The following is a 17,850-nucleotide window of genomic DNA, read 5'->3' as shown; positions in this document are numbered from 1 at the left end:
GGTATTGAGCACCTTTTTGGCCTGTCCTTGTGTTGTATTACCCTGGTTCCTGTTTACAGTTTGTGAACTTATTATTTTCACTTTTCTAAAGACTTCGTTTTGTCCCCCTTGTGGTTTTTTATGCATGTTTCCCATTGTGGGTTTTTCATTTGAATAAAGTTTGTTTTATTTAACCCCTCGTCTGCCTGCATCAGGGTTCTGTCCAAAGCCATTTCGACACATTGTTTATAACATTGCAAGCAGGCTGTACAATTCCAAGAAGCTTCAGGTTTCCAATGTAATCATACAGTGTGACAAAAGTATAAATGTCAAAACTTTATAGTGTTCAATAACAGAAAATATATTTTTGTGGCAAAATATCCAAATAGTAAATACAATTCTCATCACATAGAACATAACTTTTGTATAATAAGGCTACCGTTTGTACTCACTATACCGTAATTATTTTTCTTGTTTACTTATTTCTATAACTATCACCTAGTGTGTTCAGAGAGCTGTTTAAGCAATGAGTATCTCTCCCCCCGTGTCCCGGCCGTGGCAAGTATTCAACAGGTAACGAGACGGTGAGAGAGAGAGCTTCTCCGGGCGGATGGAATCGCTCCCTTTTCTTTACGCTGCGGCGAATCGTAAATTTACAGAAAAAATGTAACACGGCGATCACTAAAAGACCAATTTCTGATACATTCGTGTTGATTATACGATGGTGAGTATTACCATGCACCGCTCGGGGACTGAAGGCGAGTGATGTCCGTGAGGAGGAGGAGCCACAGGACATCCGATAAGGAACTACGAGCTTCATTCAACGGAGACGCGCATGGGTTAGTGATTATTAATCTGCATTGTTTTAGTGGAGGAAAGCAAGCATCAGCTGTCTGTCTGTCTCCAACAGGGGAGCGAGATGAGCGGCTGATGCGATCTGAGATCTCCTGACTTTGTTGTTGAGCTGTGAGCATGAAACGCCGCTGCGAAACACAGGCCTGCCAATGAATGAACGAACGAACGAACGAGATTAGCGCGGTGTGACGCTTTGTTTGTTTTGGATGGTTAAATGAGCGTCTGGTGCGTTTGTTACAATGTTGCTGTAATAAACCGGACACGTGAACTGTTGATTTTGCGCGCAGGTCGTGGAAGTGTCTGATACATGAACGGAGATACATTGACACCGTTAGCTGTAGGATTTCCCGGATAACGGTTATAGATCTGTGGTGTGTCCCTCGGAAGTGTTTGTCAGTAGCGCAAGAGAAGCGGACTTGATTGAATCATTCTGTTTCATTGCTTGTTGTTCGAGTTACACGTCCATTGCATTGCACACATGTGGACAGGAACGGGCAGATAGTGTGTTGTATTGTTTCTTTATGTAGACGGAATAATCTACCTAAAACGCCTGCTTTGTAAATGTGTGTGATTGGATGAATTATTATTCATTGAGCCCTTCATATAGTACATACTAAGGATCATATGCTATTATTTATTCTTTCTGCACAGACAATTTTAGTTTATTAATTATTATATTAAATATATACTGCGCATAGCACACACTACCCTGCTGAGAAAACAAAAGAATCCTGGCCAAACAACTGGACATTTAATGGATTGTAATGGTTATAATGAGAATTGTACTCGTTTTAATGGAGGCTCTATTGGTGTCTACTGGTATGTGATGGATTCTACATGAAATAAATGTTAGATACTGTAATCATTGTATATTAGTAAAAGATCTAAAATCCCTATTTATTCTTAGTACATTGAATTGAATTTTAACATTCAGTGTGGTTATTTCTATTGATTTCTGCAATATATTGTAATGCTAATGCAGTGTATCAAGCACATCTGTCATTCTTTTTAAACAAGCTCACAATATCTTTTTCCAGAACTTGAAGGCTGTTTTCCAGCATGACTGCTGTCAGACAAAGAAAGGGCGGCAAAGGGAAGGACCCGGGCCCCAGCATTCAGAACCTAACGCCGGAATGTATAGCTGGATCGAAAGAGAGGCTTACAACAGGTCAGTGCTGTTTCAAATTGTAGGTCAAGCCCGAACAATAGAGAAGCCAGAAATTAAAGATGCAGAGAGATCATTTCAATCAATGCCAATGTTTATATGCAGGCCTACCGTTTATTTATATAGCTTTCTAAACATCATTTAACTTAACTGTCTATTATAGTACAAAAAAGTAATATCCAGAATTACCACTGGCCAACCATCTTACCCACACATCTACGGCCATGAATGCTGAATTACATCTGTTCAGATCAACAGTGCACATGTGTTTCAAATCGTGGTTGTTGATATATTTTGGATTTTAGCACAGGTGGACTGCTCTATTGACCAATATTTTTGAAACTGTGGTCTAGTAGGCAAGTATAATATAAATGGAATTGTGGACTCTCTTCTCTTTTTTAGCTTGTAATACTGCTGTCATTCCCTCCAGGTGGTTTCTCATGGTGGACATTATTGTGTCTAATCGTTGGCTCAATAGTGGGAGTAAGCCTGGGCTTGCTGTGCTGCATCTATGTGGCTACGCTTCATGAAAATGACCTGTGGTTCTCCAATATAAAGGTAAAATACACTTATGTTTCGGTACATGAGTAGCGATGTGAAAAACAGCCTTTCTTTCCAAATGTCTTTCGAGTGTTCTAAGGCCACATGCATAATATAAAAAACAGCACTAGATTTGTAATGTGTTGTTACATTTTACCGGTTGTTCTTATGTGGACGTCTCACACACATTTCCTTCTGTAAAAGAATACTTTTCCATATGCGCTGAATGATTATTTTCCTCCCCCGCTTTGGCATAACACTCACATAAACAGTTAGCCAGAGTTTGGGCTGTAGATCTTGTTATGAGTTCCAGAGCTAAAACAGAAGAAATCCGCATTGCCTAAAAGGTTATGTCATGTTCAGTTGAATACATCATCTTGTGTCCCAGATTCCTTATTAAACTGAAACGGATCATGGGAAGTTTAAGCACATTTCCAATCAGCTGTAGGTTTTGTAATAGATCTATTTCTTTTTATGCAGGTATGCAATGTGACAAAGCCTTTTGTTCATTTAGTGCTGCTTCTTTTATGGGATATTTTATTTGAGTATATTTTGGATGAGGCTTCTACATGTCAATGTGTTTTCTTTAGTGTGAGGGAGCAACATCAAACCAAGTGGTGTTTATGTCAAACAAAGACAGTATGTTTGTTTGGTTTACATAATATTATAAAACGATGAATAAAATCTTACAAAAACTGTATTTGAACACTTTTTGATTGTCAAACTTAGTTAAATATCTTCATAGTTAACGTGATGAAGAACATCTGTGGTCCCTGTGCTGGGACACCAAAGGTACTTTGAAATATTTGAACCATCTGGTCTTAGGTTCACTTTTAAAGTCAATTCTGAGGAAATTCGGTAGCGTCATTTGCCTTAAGATGCAACTTGGTTGAATCATTTGTATCCGATGCAATGAAATTAATTTTAAGTAAGTTAAGTGCAGAATACTATTTTTGCCCACACATTCACACAGTTCTGTTTGAATCTGTTTTTTATAGTGTTTTGCATTTTATCTCAGGTTATCTCAGGTTTAAAATGAAGTCATAGAGCAACCGCAGTGGAAAACGGGAAACACATGCACTCTAGCTGGTGTTTAATAGTGTGCACGAGTCAACTTTTATCTGAACACTTGCTTTTGTAAAGTCAATCGCAGAGATTGGATGATCACACGTTTTTATACTCCATGTATTTAATTTTTCAGCTGAAAAATGTCTCCAGGACTAGTAAAAAAAACTAGGAAAATATCATTTATTTGAACATAAAATAAAACATAAGAATTGCTTGTATGAAAGGTTGGTTTAGTACCTATTCAAATGTTTCTATAGAGATCCTCCATTAGAAACTTGGGCACTTTGCCTGTAGAGTGTTCCGGGAACCGGCAGAAAATATCACACAGATTTTGTAAATGTTTTCAGCAGGAGTTGGTCTTACAGTCAGTTTCATCACTGATGTTCAAATATTGCCAGACTTTTTGACCAAAGGCTTTTGAAGATTGTATGTGTCTCTTCTGGGACACAGCAGGAGACAGCTGCCACTGCAGCTTCTAAATTCATTGTGTGTTAAGTCACGACCAGGACAGTTCGAGAACCACACTTTCGTCATAGTGTACAGTCAAATTGTTTTCACAAATGCGCTTAACCATCTAAATTATGTTCCAAGTGCGTGTTCCTTTTTTCCCTCTTTTTTAAAATATTTTTTTTACCCTGACTACCAAGAGGTCCCCAGTTGTGCGGCCCACATGCCTTCCTTCCTGTCTCAGCCCCTTTCTCTCCGATCACATGTGAAATGTTCCTCTGGCAGATTGCTGTTCGGTGCAGACTGAGCTTAGAATGACCTCATGAGGTTCTGTTTTATTGTTATAATACGTACGCTCGAAAGTTTTGGGCCAAGTGACTCTGGAAAAGAGTCATAAACAAAAACGGGAGCTTACGGACAGAGGCAGAGAGGGACTCCTAGGATAGACAGAGCTCAATAATACTTGAGAATGAGAGTTCGTCGTGGGAGGAACAGCAATCTGGATGATAACACACCGACCTCCCAGAACAGACTGCCTATGGGTAACGTTGGGGCCAAAGTCAATCTACAGGATTATAAGAGTGGGCAGGGGAACACTCAGAGGTGCCTAAAGCTTTCATGGTGTCACATTCCGGTGCAAAGCTGTTCGCTGGCTGTTGTCATAGCAGCGGGTTTGCTGTTGGCAGGGGTTATTGGGCTGTTTCATGCATGGTGTGTTTATTCCATACACGAGAATCTGCTGTGGTTTTCACACCTAAAGGTAAGCAGGTCCCGGATCTGTCTTCTGTTTTGTCTCTGCTGTTGCTTAGAAACATTAAGTGAATGCTTGTCTCTTTGTAATCGGGATACGCAGTCTCTGTCTGGTCATTCTTTGTCCAAATCTTGTTTGTTATACGACATTTTTTCTTCTCAAACGCTAATGAAAAAGTCTGAATGAAAAAAGATTTATTTGTCATATGGATTTTTTTTTATATTTTAACACCATTTTTAGCTATTGCATTGCTTATCATACTTCACATTTACTAAATCTTAACTTCTTTTGCATGGTAGGAAGTCGAGCGTGAAATCTCCTTCCGGACAGAATGTGGCCTTTATTACTCTTACTACAAACAGATGTTGAAGGCCCCTTCAATACAGCAAGGTATAGAGATTTACCATCACAAGACAGATTTATTTGTTAAACAATCACACTTGTGCCCTCAAATCTCTTCTAACAATGAATTTAAGTGTCAGTTCACCCCAAAATGAACATTCTGGCATCATTTACTATCTCTCTTGTCTTCAAAAAATTATTTTGAGTTCTGCCTGCGATAGAAAGTCATACAAGTTTGAAATGACAAGAGGATGAGTAAATGATGACATCATTTTTATTTTTGGGTAACTGGGGTATTTTAATTCACGTTTCTTTTCTTTATGTAGAAAATAAATATTTAACTATTTATTTTAACAACACACTATCATTAAATAAACATTTTTTTTTTTAGCTCAGTCCATTTAGTAATGACAAGTTTGCTGAACCTGCGTGTCTGGTTTCTGTTATCGCTTATGTAATACGAGTAGTATAAAAGGAATGTTTTATTGCGTAACTATGTCAGGATGACTGGTCTCAAAAATAGAGGCAAGTCAGGAAATGCACAACTTTGCTCTAAGTGGTCTTGGGGAGACTAATTCCCTTAACAGCCCCATTTGGGATAGATTTCTTTTGTGTTCCTATGCTGAAAAACATCCCAATTAGGTCACTACCCATTGAGTCTGAAATGGTAAAAGCCTCAGTGATGCCAAAAGCTGTTCACTAAACGTGATTACATTTCAACCTTTGTACTATAGTACATTACTATAGTGCATTGCTTTTCTACTCCGCAATCATGGAAATCGATTACTGTAAATCTATACGGCAACTGTTAAGGCAGATCTGCGATGCTATGAAGTTTGATGTGTATTAATCAATTTTTGACCTATATTTGCAACATCCAAACCCTTTAAAACCTGCATTATTAAGCCTATTAAGGTCTTTATTATCCAAGTTTACACAAAATGTCTATTTTCATTTACCAGTAATTGTCTGTTTAGCAGCTTCACTGAGTGAGCCTCAATGGCAAAATCGTTCAATATATTTCATTCAGTTCTGCGTATTACTTCATGTTATGCTGGTTTAGGAGTAACAGTGCTTTTTTCCCCCCTTACAAAACCTCTTGTTGTAATTGTTATTAACGTCTACATTAAGTGCAATGGTTTATTAAGTTTATACCACAATTTCAATTTGCATTAGGAAGAAGCTGATTATTCTAAAATGAGAAATGTGGGCTTTAGACATTTATACCTGTGGTTCATGGATTTTCCGTTTTATGGAACCCATTGTACTTGAATATATATATATATATATATATATATATATATATATTTGCAGTTCATACTAAAAGGAAACATTCCTTTTCAGCACGTTTTGTGACTTGCTGGAGTGGAGTCCCTTTGATTTTTATTTCAAATAAATTCCTCTAAAAAGCTGAATGTCCCGTCGGTCTACACGCTTTTCCAAGCACAGATAATGCCGTTCTTTGGAGTATTTCAATATTATAATTTTTTTTAAATACACTTCTAAGATGTAGATTTAAGGTTAGCTTGCTATCAAAAAAATAGCCGTGCATATTAGCTATACATGTATGTCTCTATGTTGGAATGGGTACTGGTTTATATTCACTCGCAAAGTTTCCCAAACAAATACAGTTCTGCAAAGTTTGAGTTTACCAATATTTTTGTTTGTATTCCCAGGTCTTTATGAGCTTATGCATGACAACACTACTGAGTCCAAGAGGACTATAAACATCCTTCAGCGTATGAATATCTACCAAGAAGTGGTCCTTAGCGTTTTATACAGAATATTGCACATCCAGGTATTCAGTCGTTTGTATTCTCTTTGTAGGAAAGATTCGATATAGATTCTCCTGGGCTTCCAAAGAATCATATTTATGTTTGTCCTGCGTGTACGCTCCGGTACACGTTTGTTTTGCAGGCCTACTTGGAGCCAATTTATTTCTACATCTACACAGTGTTTGCTTTGCAGACTGTGTATGTCATTGCTCTCTTTATCACGAGCTGGTTACTCACTAACTCCTGGCTGGCCGGAGCTCTCACTGGAGTGTGGTACATTCTCAACAGGTATTGTGCACATAGAGAGATTACGATCAAATTCTCACAGGCACACATATAACCTTTGCAGCTCATCCTCCCAGAGGTAAAACAACAAATGTGAGCGCTTATTGTTATTCTGTAAGCATCTGGATTCAGATAAGTGTGAAAGCTGATACCTTTCTCCAAAATATACATTTAATATCTCAAAGTCAGCACTGAAATGTAATTTGTCATTTAGAGGGCTCTTTTATGCAATGCGACACGCAGGCTAATTTACGGGATGTTGCCCCTGGAGCTACCACAGTCAGAACTCCCTTTAAATATTTGAAACGCATCCCACTTTTGGTGACATTCCTATTTATTTATTTTTCTGACATTGTATGCCTGTTTTCAGTGTTTAATTGTGTTTACTTTTTTATGGTTTGTATGCAGAGTAGACACCACTCGAGTGGAGTTTACCATCTCTCTGAGGGAGAATTGGTCTATACCTTTCTTGGCTCTCCAGGTAGCAGCAATAACATGCTACTTAAGACCACAACTAAAACCTATTCACCAGGTAATTCTCTTTCTGATAGATGATGTCTCTTTAATAGCCTATTTGGTTTAAAGGGATAGTTTGCCCTAAAAAATTTGACAATGTCATTCAGAACCTGTATATGACCACAAAAGAAGATATTTTGACAAATGTCTCTGTGGTTTTGTGTCCGTAGAATGAATATCAGGGCCAATGTTATCTGGCTACCAACATTCTTTAAAGAAATCGTTCACCTTGAAAATGTAAATTCTGTCATCATTTAGCCTACTTACCCTCTTGTCATTTCAAACCTGTATAACATTCTTTCCTCTGTAGAACACAAAAGAAGATATTTTGAAGAGCATTGGTAACAGAAAACCGTTGATCGGTATTTACTTGCATTGGTTTTGTGTCCATACAATAGAAGTCAACGGGGACCAACGGTTTTTGGTTTCCAACATATTTTCAAAATATCATCTTGTGTGTTTTACCGAAAAAACTATGTCCCACATGTGTAAAATGACGACAGCGTCAGTAAATGATGGCAGAAGTTTTATTTTGAAGGTGAACTTTCTTTGAAATATGGTTGTTCTGCAGGAGAACGTTATACAGGTTCGGTATGACAAGAGGGTTAGAGAATGAACTATACCTTTGAAAAACATAAAGAAAAGGTTTTCAATTATAAGAAAATAATTATAAATAGATTTTGTTTGGATCGTAAAAAATCTGATACTCGCACCCTATGTGCTATTGGTTTAATATTGTTATATTAGAATTGGTCGGGATGCTCAAAGAAAAACAAATGTTGGGAAAAACCAAACTTGAGTTTGATGATTTTTTCAGTTAAAAGAATAGGACATTATTCAGCTTTTAGTAACATACAGTCCTTTGTAATAACTTGGGTTCATCATTTTTGATCACTCACTTGGCAAAACACTGACAAATGCCTTGTGAAAACTGTTCGGTGTGGGAGCATGTGGCGGTAAAGTTCGAGAAACATATATCACTGTTTGCTGCTGTTAGTGAAACTTTTATGAAATATGAAACAGTGGTTAGCAATTGCCAGTGTATGTGTGAAATATTTACTCTGCTGAGCACATATTTGTTCTCGCTCAGTATGTGTTCTCAGTAGAGTATAATAGCTTTCCTGACATATACTTCTTCACAGGACAAATCTCATTGTAGGAGTTCTGAGAATAGAAACCTTGAATGTTTTTGAATGTTTGGGTGTCTGGACAGTAGGCACTGAATAACACGTGTGTGTTCTCGACCGCAGAGGGTGGTGCTATGGCTGGTGTTCGTCGCAACCTTCTGCTTCTGTTTGACGTGGCAGTTCAATCAGTTTATCCTGCTGGTGCAGGCCCTTATAATATTTACTCTGGACTGCCTGGACTTCTTCACAGCGGAGCAGGTAACATACAGACACACAATCATACTGTAGGTCTTACGTATTTAGAGTTGGAGTAAGGTTTGATATTGAATTCTCTATCTCTTTAGGCGATGTATCTGTACCTGATCCAGGTGTTGAGTCTGTTATTAGTGTGGTTGCTGCAGTTCTGTAATTCTATGATTCTGGGCTCTCTGGTGCTCAGTTTCATTGTGTCAGCACTCTTCATCAGACACTTTCAGGTCAGTGTCTACTTCCAAATGACTTCACAGATAACAGAAGTCCATTATCTTGTATTTGGATGAAATGGATAGACTGTAATGAAGAAATCTGAAATTAAGAACATTATTTGCATCACATTTTCAATATGTAACTTTATTTTCTGCAATATGTCACTATAATGTTCCATCGGATGTTAGAACAACATTCAGCAGTTGTTTCTGTGGCAGTTGCTTTTGTGAATCTGCTCTTTCCTAGCTGATTTTGATATATGGAGCGCTCGCAGTGCTCAATATTGCTCCCGTAGGAATAGAAATTCTGCCTTTCAGATAAAAAAGCCAATTTTTTATACAAGCATCTTCTGTTTCTTAAATCTAGAGTGGGTTGAAGAACGCTGAAGAAACGGATTTTATGATACACTTGTTTGTTCAGTTTTATAGCTGATTTGACATTTACTACTGAAACATCTTGACAACAGGATGGTATATTCTGGTCTAACATAATTCAAGTAGATGGGACGTGCCTTTGCATTGCCTTGACTGTAAAGTGCTGCCTAGTGGGGTTGCCAAGATGGCCGCCAAGTGAAGTGATTTGTTTTTAAGGCACAAAGAAAAGCCCAGTGAAAACTGTAGAACTGTAATTATATGAAGCATCGCTTTTGTTTCCCTGTCATCACGTTAACTTTTAAAGCCCTGTCAAAAACTTTCAGTGCTGGGTTTCCTGGAACCTTCTTAGCGCTAAGTTATTCTTAAGTTATACCATAAGAGTGGTAGCAATATATTCTTAAGAACAATGTAGTGATATGAAGGTTTCGGGAAACCTAGCCCTGAACATTGATTTGGTTTATTTATTAATACCTACTTTGTATGGCTTTCAGACCGGGCTTAAAACCGGTGGCTTTGTTACACGAATTGGAAAGCTGTCTCTTCACACACTCCTAGTCTTCACATTAACTTTCCTCATCAATTATTCAGCCAAGGTGAGCCATGAATCTTGTTCTACATCTTCTGCCCTGCCATAAATTATGTGATAGAACTTCTCTACATGGTCCTTCAGAGACATTAGCTTTACCTTCCAGTCTCCATTCTCATTCTCTTTCTTACTACCTACCCACATATATGAATGACCTTGTCCTTCACTCTCTCAATCTTATTTCACAGAGAATACTTCAGCTGAAGTCGGACGAGCACATATTTAAGTTCATAAAGGTGAAGCTTGGCTTTGGGGCTACAAGGTGAGTCGAGTTCCATCTCGCACTGGATTTAAGCCTTTATCATGAGTCAAAGGCCTTTTTGTGATGTCTTATTCAGAAGTAAGATCCACACGGAGACTCGAGCGAGCCATTAATCCTCTGTGATTAAACGGATCCAGCTCTAGTGGAAAAAATAACATCTGGCACGCAATATAATCTGATCATCCACTAGATATAGTGGGGGCAATTTCAGACGATCAGATGAATTGTTGCCCCCAATAATCTGTATAATGTATTCTTCACGCTCTCTCTCTTTTTCAGAGACTTTGATGCCAGTCTCTATTTGTGTGAGGAAGCCTTTGGCTTGTTGCCATTGGATACATTTGAGCGCTTGGCTGGCACAGTTATGTTGTATCCGTATCTGTGCACCCTCAGTGCGCTCTTCATTCTCTTTCTGCTGGTGGCTCTTTCTAATCTCAGGTACTTTTTCTTTGGGAAAAACTTATTTGCAGTGCTGTATTTTACAGTCTAACAAGGCAAGCCTTTGTGTTTCTGGGAATTTAGAAGAATAGAGTGCTAAATATGCTCATAATGATCATTTTGTAATTAGAACGGGATGAGAAATGACCGCTAGAGCAATGAACGTAGTTTCATGAGCGCCTTGATGCTACAGCTTATAATGCTACTTATAATTTGAGTTATTAGTCTTAATACATAATAATTGGACTCAAGATATATTTTTCCCATTAGAGCTTCTGAATATGTATTATTATGTTCAGTTCTAAGCAGATTAGCTGATGCTTTAGGGCTGCTGTGGTCCTTTTCTTTTGTTTTCCCTTCATTTCTCTTATCAGAATTACGTGGTCCCACAAACACCCAGAGGGGGACCGCACACACAAATCAGACCATTAACCTTTCTGTGCATAACAAAAATCTCAGAATAGCGTCAGTGATCTTGGCTCCCCTTTATGTTTTATGCATGGATGTCTTTTTCCTATTTTTTTATTTCTAATTCTTCATTCCAGCTCGAGTGGTTCAGGCCAAATGAGCGGGGAGAACGAGGAAAAGACCTTTAGGATGAGGCCAGACATCGCTTACAATTTATTGCACACCATTTTCTTTGGCCTGCTTGCCTCTTCAACTATGAGGTAAACAAGTTGTGTTGTGCTCTTGCCATGTATCCCTCTTCCTTCGTGTGGATATTTTCGCTTTTTGTTTCAATCACATGCTGTCTGTAAATTCTTTCCCTGTTGCTGCCGCTACCACGCGTCTCAATTTCACTGTCATCCATCTCATTTCCTGTCCTTCACGTCGCTTCTGAATCTCCTTCATCTTATTAGTCCATATCCCAAGTCGTCAGTCCAGTCAACATTTGAATGATGAGTGAATTATGGCAGAATATCGCGATACCACTTCTGCATCACAATAGAGTTGAAAACGAATGCTATTTAATGCTTTTGCAGATGAATGTTGTCTGAACTGCATGGTAACATAAGAATGTACAATTTATCAATTTATTTATTCTTTCTGGCAGAATGAAATATTTGTGGACAGGCCACATGTGTGCATTTGCTGCCTTTGGGGTGTGTGGTAAGGAGGTTTGGACGTTGTATCTGAGAGTCCTCCATTGCAACACTAAAACCACGGTGAGACATTTTACACACACTAAGATTGTATATCGTGGCTTTCATTGAAAATGATGACATTTACTTAACCCTGCACCAAGTGACATTATTAGATTTGGCCAAGTTGTGAGCCTTTCAAATATCGAGAACCACTTCAAATGTTATTTTTGATTTTCTTATATTTCCAACTGCATTTGTGACATAAAGAAATTTGACCCTCATAGACGTCTATAGCCAAACCAGTACCTACACACACACACACCCAAACCCACACTCCGTATACTCAAAAATACGTAATGACAAGAGACACGAGTGTGTATAACTGAAAAAGAATCCAATACATAATTATAGAAGACCACAAAACAATGATGGATGGCACCCCTCACTGTGCAAGTGTTATGCGAAAGCAATAATGCTCAATATTTTTAATGGATATTGAGTTTCAGTCAGGCATGGCCTTGTTCATCTACATTAGTGTGCTGATGTTAACACGGTCACAATTGTGTTTCACCACTAGGTGGCAGTGTAGTCACAGCCCCAGAACGGCAAAAATTGCATCCTGCTTCTTCCCATTTGCAATATGTTGTTATTTATCCGTTTATGTTATCTCTTTCCGTAGATGAGACTGATCAGGTACTCCGTTCCAATTGTAATTCTCGCGTTCCTTTATTACAAGGTAAGACATCTGCAACCACGCCATCACGTACCTATTTGCATATTTTGCTAAGCTGCCTGGGTGGCAGTTCTTCACAAACAATCATGCACAAATCCAAACAGAATTTGCATCCCGCCGTGTGAGCTATTTGGGAGAGTTTTGATTACAACATGCATTTTTTCCTGTTAACGTAGTGGTGATAGCAGATATCCGTTTGTGTAGGCCCGCATGTTAGTGTTTATTGGACTTTTTGTTGATCATTATTGTGAGTCATTTTCATTACAGTAGTCAGATGGCTGCGTCTCACTCTCTCGTCTCACTCTTGACAGTTTTGGCCCAGACTGAGGGAGGAGGTTTCTGAGCTCAGAGAGTTTTACGACCCAGACACTGTCGAGCTAATGGACTGGATTAGGTAAAACAGCTGTAATATTCCCTCCCACCTGCATGCTACAAAACAACAATCAGGGGTCGGCAAACTTCGGCAGAGGAGGCAATCATTGAGAAGGAAGGAAATTAATATTATATTTTATTTAATAGTTCATTTTAGAAATGTTGAAATCCTTTGCATGGCAAATCTCATCCTTAGTCATCATGCACAGTCATTTATGAACCGAATGGGAAGCCAAACGCTCCAAACTGCACGGCAGTGTAGTTGTTCTGCATTTGGCTTTCACAATAAAACTTTGCATAAATGAGGAGATGTGTCCGCAAGCAACGTTCTGAAATGAGCATCTCTGCATAATGAGGGAATGACATATTGCAACACGCATATAATAACGCATCAAGATTTTCAAGCCAAGCCTACACGGTCCTTAACATTCCACATGCGCGACACGATGGTGACATTCAAAATCACATCATTAGGAAGAGATGCACTCGAAGTTAACACCACATGACACACAATTCAAAAGGAGCAACAAACATGACAACCTCAAGCAAATTATGCGGTAAACGGTAAAAACAAAAACAATGAGGTGGCGATTTGCATAATGTATTCTTGTTCGGTGTGTCCTGGGAATGACTATGTAGCGATAGCTTTGTGTGTGTGTGTATACACAGAAGCCTATATAATAGCGTTTAAAAATAGTCTGTCACTTCCTGATTATTATTATTATTATGAAAAAATAAAAAATATATAAAATAAGAGTAAAATATTGATTAACACTAATTTTACTATTGGAAAAAAAACATGGCTTGTTCTTTTACTTGGCTTACCGCTTTACCTTTTTATTTTTCACTTACTAAATGGCACAATTATATTTTAGTCTTAACAAATTTTAAGCAAGCACATACCTTCAGATCATGAGAAACATTTCTGTTAAGTGACATTAAACTTTGATGGTACTTATACATATAGTTTTTGGGGGTGTTTATGGTACTTCATGTCAAAACGGTTGCCAACCCTTGGATCAGACTGATGAGGAAAATCTCTTTTCCACTTTCCTCACTCTTTTCTCTGCAATCTCGTAAGGACATAAATACAAAGCCGCAGTGATTGCTCTATTCATTCTATCAGATTTGCAGAAGTAAGGCAGCAGGTACCCGTTTCTGGAAGTGGGCCGGCTCGAGATGGTCTTCATGAATAAGACATTAGGCAACCGAGAGTTTCATCAATGCCACCAGTCTCACTTGGAAATAAGCCTTCCTCAGAGTTGTCTTGCCCACTCCTGAGTTTATGCGGCTGTGTGAGGGTGTGAGAAAGACTTAGAGGTTTGGAATGCAATGACACAGGTGATCTCTCTGAAGAAAATGTGATTTAAGTCAGGGATTAGTGTTTGAGTTCCCTTGGCTGGCGGTGTGGCATTAAGCCGCTTCCATGCGCTAATTAACCATCAGATGAAAGAGTTAAGCAGATCACTTCACACTTCGCTGTGTGCCTGCTTCTTCCACTGTTTTATATGTAGATCTACAGAGAGAGAGAGAGAGAGAGAGGGTGGGCATGACAAGTGTACCGAGAAGAGAGGCAGTATCGGCCTTGTCTAACCATGATTGGAACTTACTGAATAATATACCACATACTGTGGCACAATGTGGAGCGGGGAGGGTGAATGACTAGAACTGTGAAAGTACTGCTGTCAAGCAATCTCCTGATTTAACTTGAGCTGAAAGAAACAAACTAGAAGCGGTGTATGATTTTGTAGCGAGTAGGTGAATGTTATTTTTGGCTTGTTTATAAGACAGCTTTATAGGGTAGATTGACAGGTTTCAAGCCCAGTGGCCTGTATCACAAAGCCGGTTTGGGTTTTGACCCAGGTAAGTTCGCGTTTAGTTTGAGCCTACTAAGAGTTTTCGGCCTCAAGAATGTGGGTTGGCTTTGAGTGCGTTCCGTCGCCATGGTAACTTAAACTCACGGCTAACTTTCTCCGGAGTTTTATTCTGGGTTAGAGATCGCAAACCAAAACTTGACCAATCAGCTCTGAGAAATGTGACTTATATCTGATGCAGGGAGATTCAATTCAATTTTATTTGTGTAGCGCTTTTCACAATTTGCATTGTTCCAAAGCAGCTTTACATGGGAAAAACGAAACAAAAAACAAAAAAGGGTAACGCTGCATGGTGTTTTATATAATAAATTCAATTATTCTATTAAATAATATCTAATGTCAGCATCTCCTGGTGGTTTATTTAGCATATGTTGCATTAAGTGAGTGTTTGGCTGAAAAGATGCGTCTTTAATCTAGATTTAAATTGGGCGAGTGTGTCTGACCCTTGAATAATATCAGGAAGGCTATTCCAGAGTTTAGGTGCTACGTATGAGAAAGGTCGACCCCCTTTGGTGGATTTAGTTATTCTAGGTATTATCAGAAGTCCTGCGTTTTGAGATCTTAGAGAGTGTGATGGGTTGTAGTGTGATAGAAGCTCTGTTATGTAGGTAGGGGCTAAACCCTTTAAGGCTTTATAAGTGATTAAAAGAACTTTAAAGTCAATACAATAGTTAATGGGTAGCCAGTGAAGGGTTGATAACATTGAGGTTATGTGATGGTATTTTCTGAACCTGGTTAGAACTCTGGCAGCTGCATTCTGAACTAACTGTAGTTTGTTTATTGATGATGCAGTACAACTACTAAGTAGTGCATTACAGTAGTCAAGTCTTGAGGTCACAAATGCATGAATAAGCTTCTCTGCTTCAGCAACACATAGTATATTTCGTAACTTGGCAACATTTCTTAGGTGAATATATAAATATTTAAGTTCAGGTGATTCTGCATTGATATAGTCAGTAGCTGCCTTTTCAAACTTTCACTGCAGCAGTGTTTATTGTAAATGTTTCAATTAATTTCTCATAATGGTCTCTTCATCTTCAACAGAAAAGTGAATTGTGCTGATACTAGCAAGAAGTCAATCAAACTGATGGCACCGTGTGATTGGCTGTTTGCCACACGTGTCACTTTCAGGTGCACGCGCCTCACAAACGCTGGATCAAACCTGAGTTGACATAGTACATTTATACTAAGCGTTGTGCTGCAGCTGAAACTGATCTAAAGCAGGTTGGGTTTGTCTGGTTTTGTCAACTCAATGTTTGTTCACCCTGCTTCGTGATACAGGCCACTGAGCTACCATTGTGTCCATTGCCGACATAGGCAGCTGTCGTCTAAATATACTGTAAAAAAACAACTAGTAGTGTTTACCAAATTTCCTTAACTTCAATTTAAGTACCTAGCTTTGTATACTTTTGCTAGGCTTTAATGGACTAGTTTGATGCACTTATGTATTTTGTTGCCTATGTTGTTATAATTGCTTCCAATGTTTCCTCATCTGTAAGTCGCTTTGGATAAAAGCGTCTGCTAAATGTAAATGTACATTAATGTGTAAACACGGTGCAGAAACTTGACACAAAAATGAAGTAAACACTAGACTACTGTACTAGTTGTTTTTTCGGTACACTCTTAAAAAAGGTGCTTCAATAGGTTCTTCAATGCCATTCTTCTGTTTCACAAAAGCTTCTTGGTGGTAAAAAATGGTTCTTTAGATTATAAAAAAGTCAAAAGGAGATGTTTTTTTAAAGGGAACCCAGTGTATAGAGAGATGTATGGCTTAATGCATTGTAATAGCCTTACACTACTAGCATTTGTCATTAGCGCATTAAATATTGTCAATTCTTAAATGAAAACCAAAATGTAATACTCATTTTAACCTGATAAGGCCACCATGTTCTTTTTCGATGACGTAAACTGGTTACACGCACAGCTAGGCAGCCAAACTAAACACAGTTATGTTATGGACAAAGAACACAGGTGCATTTTATTGATGGCATTTTAGTTACCTTGACAAGATCCTGAGGCCCATCTTTGTGCCATTCATCCACGATGATCACCTCATGTTTCAGCATGATAATGCAGGACCTCACGTTGCAAGCATCTGTACACAATTCCTGGAAGCTGAAAACATCCCAGTTCTTGCATGGCCAGCATACTCACCCGACATGTCACCCATTGAGCATGTTTGGCATGCTCTGGACCCCCCAATACAGTAAAACTGAACATATTAGAGTGGCCTTTTATTGTGGCCAGACTAAGGCACACCTGTGCAATAATCATGCTGTGTGAAGTTGATGGATTATCTCGGCAAAGCAGAAGTCTTCACTAACATAGATTTATGAAAAATTTTTGAGAGAAATAGGCCTTTTGTGTACACAGAAAAAAGTATTAGATCTTTGAGTTCAGCTCAAAGAAACTCTTAAGTGAATATGTTAAGTCTTAAGTCAATATGTTTTCCTGTACAGCTGCTTTGTAACAATGAAAATTTTAAAAAGCACTATATAAATAAACTTGACTTGACTTAAGTGACCAAAAAGACGATTTGTGTGTCACGCAAATAGTGAAGCACACACAAAGTTGATGCCTTGGTCTCTTCTGGAACTGTTTTTGTTGCCAAAGAAAGAAGGAATAGAAATTACAGGCTAAATTTAGTCAGAAACACTTATAAGATTGAGTCTTCCAAGGTGGAAGAATCATGCTGTTATCTTTTAAAGGAGCTTTTGCATCAGCAGCACACCTAGGACGCCTTAAAAAAAATACTGTCTGTGTTGGCACCTTGCTGGGTTTCAGAACAAAGCTTGGGAATTCTTGCAAAAA

The 17,850-nt window shown here is 38.5% G+C and overlaps 1 protein-coding gene across 2 annotated transcripts in view; it reads left to right on the top strand.

The window, feature by feature from the left end:
• Window positions 1-523: 523 nt before the first annotated feature.
• Window positions 524-17,850, top strand: part of dpy19l3 (dpy-19 like C-mannosyltransferase 3) — a gene marked incomplete at its 5' end in the record, with an annotated part of 30,653 nt that continues 13,326 nt past the window's right edge. The window contains 16 exons of one of the 2 annotated variants that reach the window (XM_079451427.1): window positions 524-818; window positions 1,872-2,002; window positions 2,430-2,557; window positions 5,105-5,195; window positions 6,824-6,945; window positions 7,065-7,210; window positions 7,616-7,739; window positions 8,974-9,108; window positions 9,195-9,326; window positions 10,181-10,282; window positions 10,464-10,537; window positions 10,817-10,975; window positions 11,521-11,643; window positions 12,030-12,141; window positions 12,740-12,796; window positions 13,105-13,187. In XM_079451427.1, coding sequence (XP_079307553.1) covers window positions 1,894-2,002; window positions 2,430-2,557; window positions 5,105-5,195; window positions 6,824-6,945; window positions 7,065-7,210; window positions 7,616-7,739; window positions 8,974-9,108; window positions 9,195-9,326; window positions 10,181-10,282; window positions 10,464-10,537; window positions 10,817-10,975; window positions 11,521-11,643; window positions 12,030-12,141; window positions 12,740-12,796; window positions 13,105-13,187 — 1,697 coding nt within the window. Of the gene's footprint in view, window positions 819-1,871; window positions 2,003-2,429; window positions 2,558-4,523; window positions 4,815-5,104; window positions 5,196-6,823; window positions 6,946-7,064; window positions 7,211-7,615; window positions 7,740-8,973; window positions 9,109-9,194; window positions 9,327-10,180; window positions 10,283-10,463; window positions 10,538-10,816; window positions 10,976-11,520; window positions 11,644-12,029; window positions 12,142-12,739; window positions 12,797-13,104; window positions 13,188-17,850 lie in introns of those variants that run through there. The other variant, XM_079451426.1, reaches the window with a different exon arrangement.

This window comes from Barbatula barbatula (genome assembly GCF_947034865.1).
Source record: "Barbatula barbatula genome assembly, chromosome: 1".
NCBI classification, from domain to species: domain Eukaryota; kingdom Metazoa; phylum Chordata; class Actinopteri; order Cypriniformes; family Nemacheilidae; genus Barbatula; species Barbatula barbatula.
The sequence above is the reverse complement of the archived record's forward strand: the minus strand, read 5'-3'. Positions and strand labels throughout refer to the sequence as shown.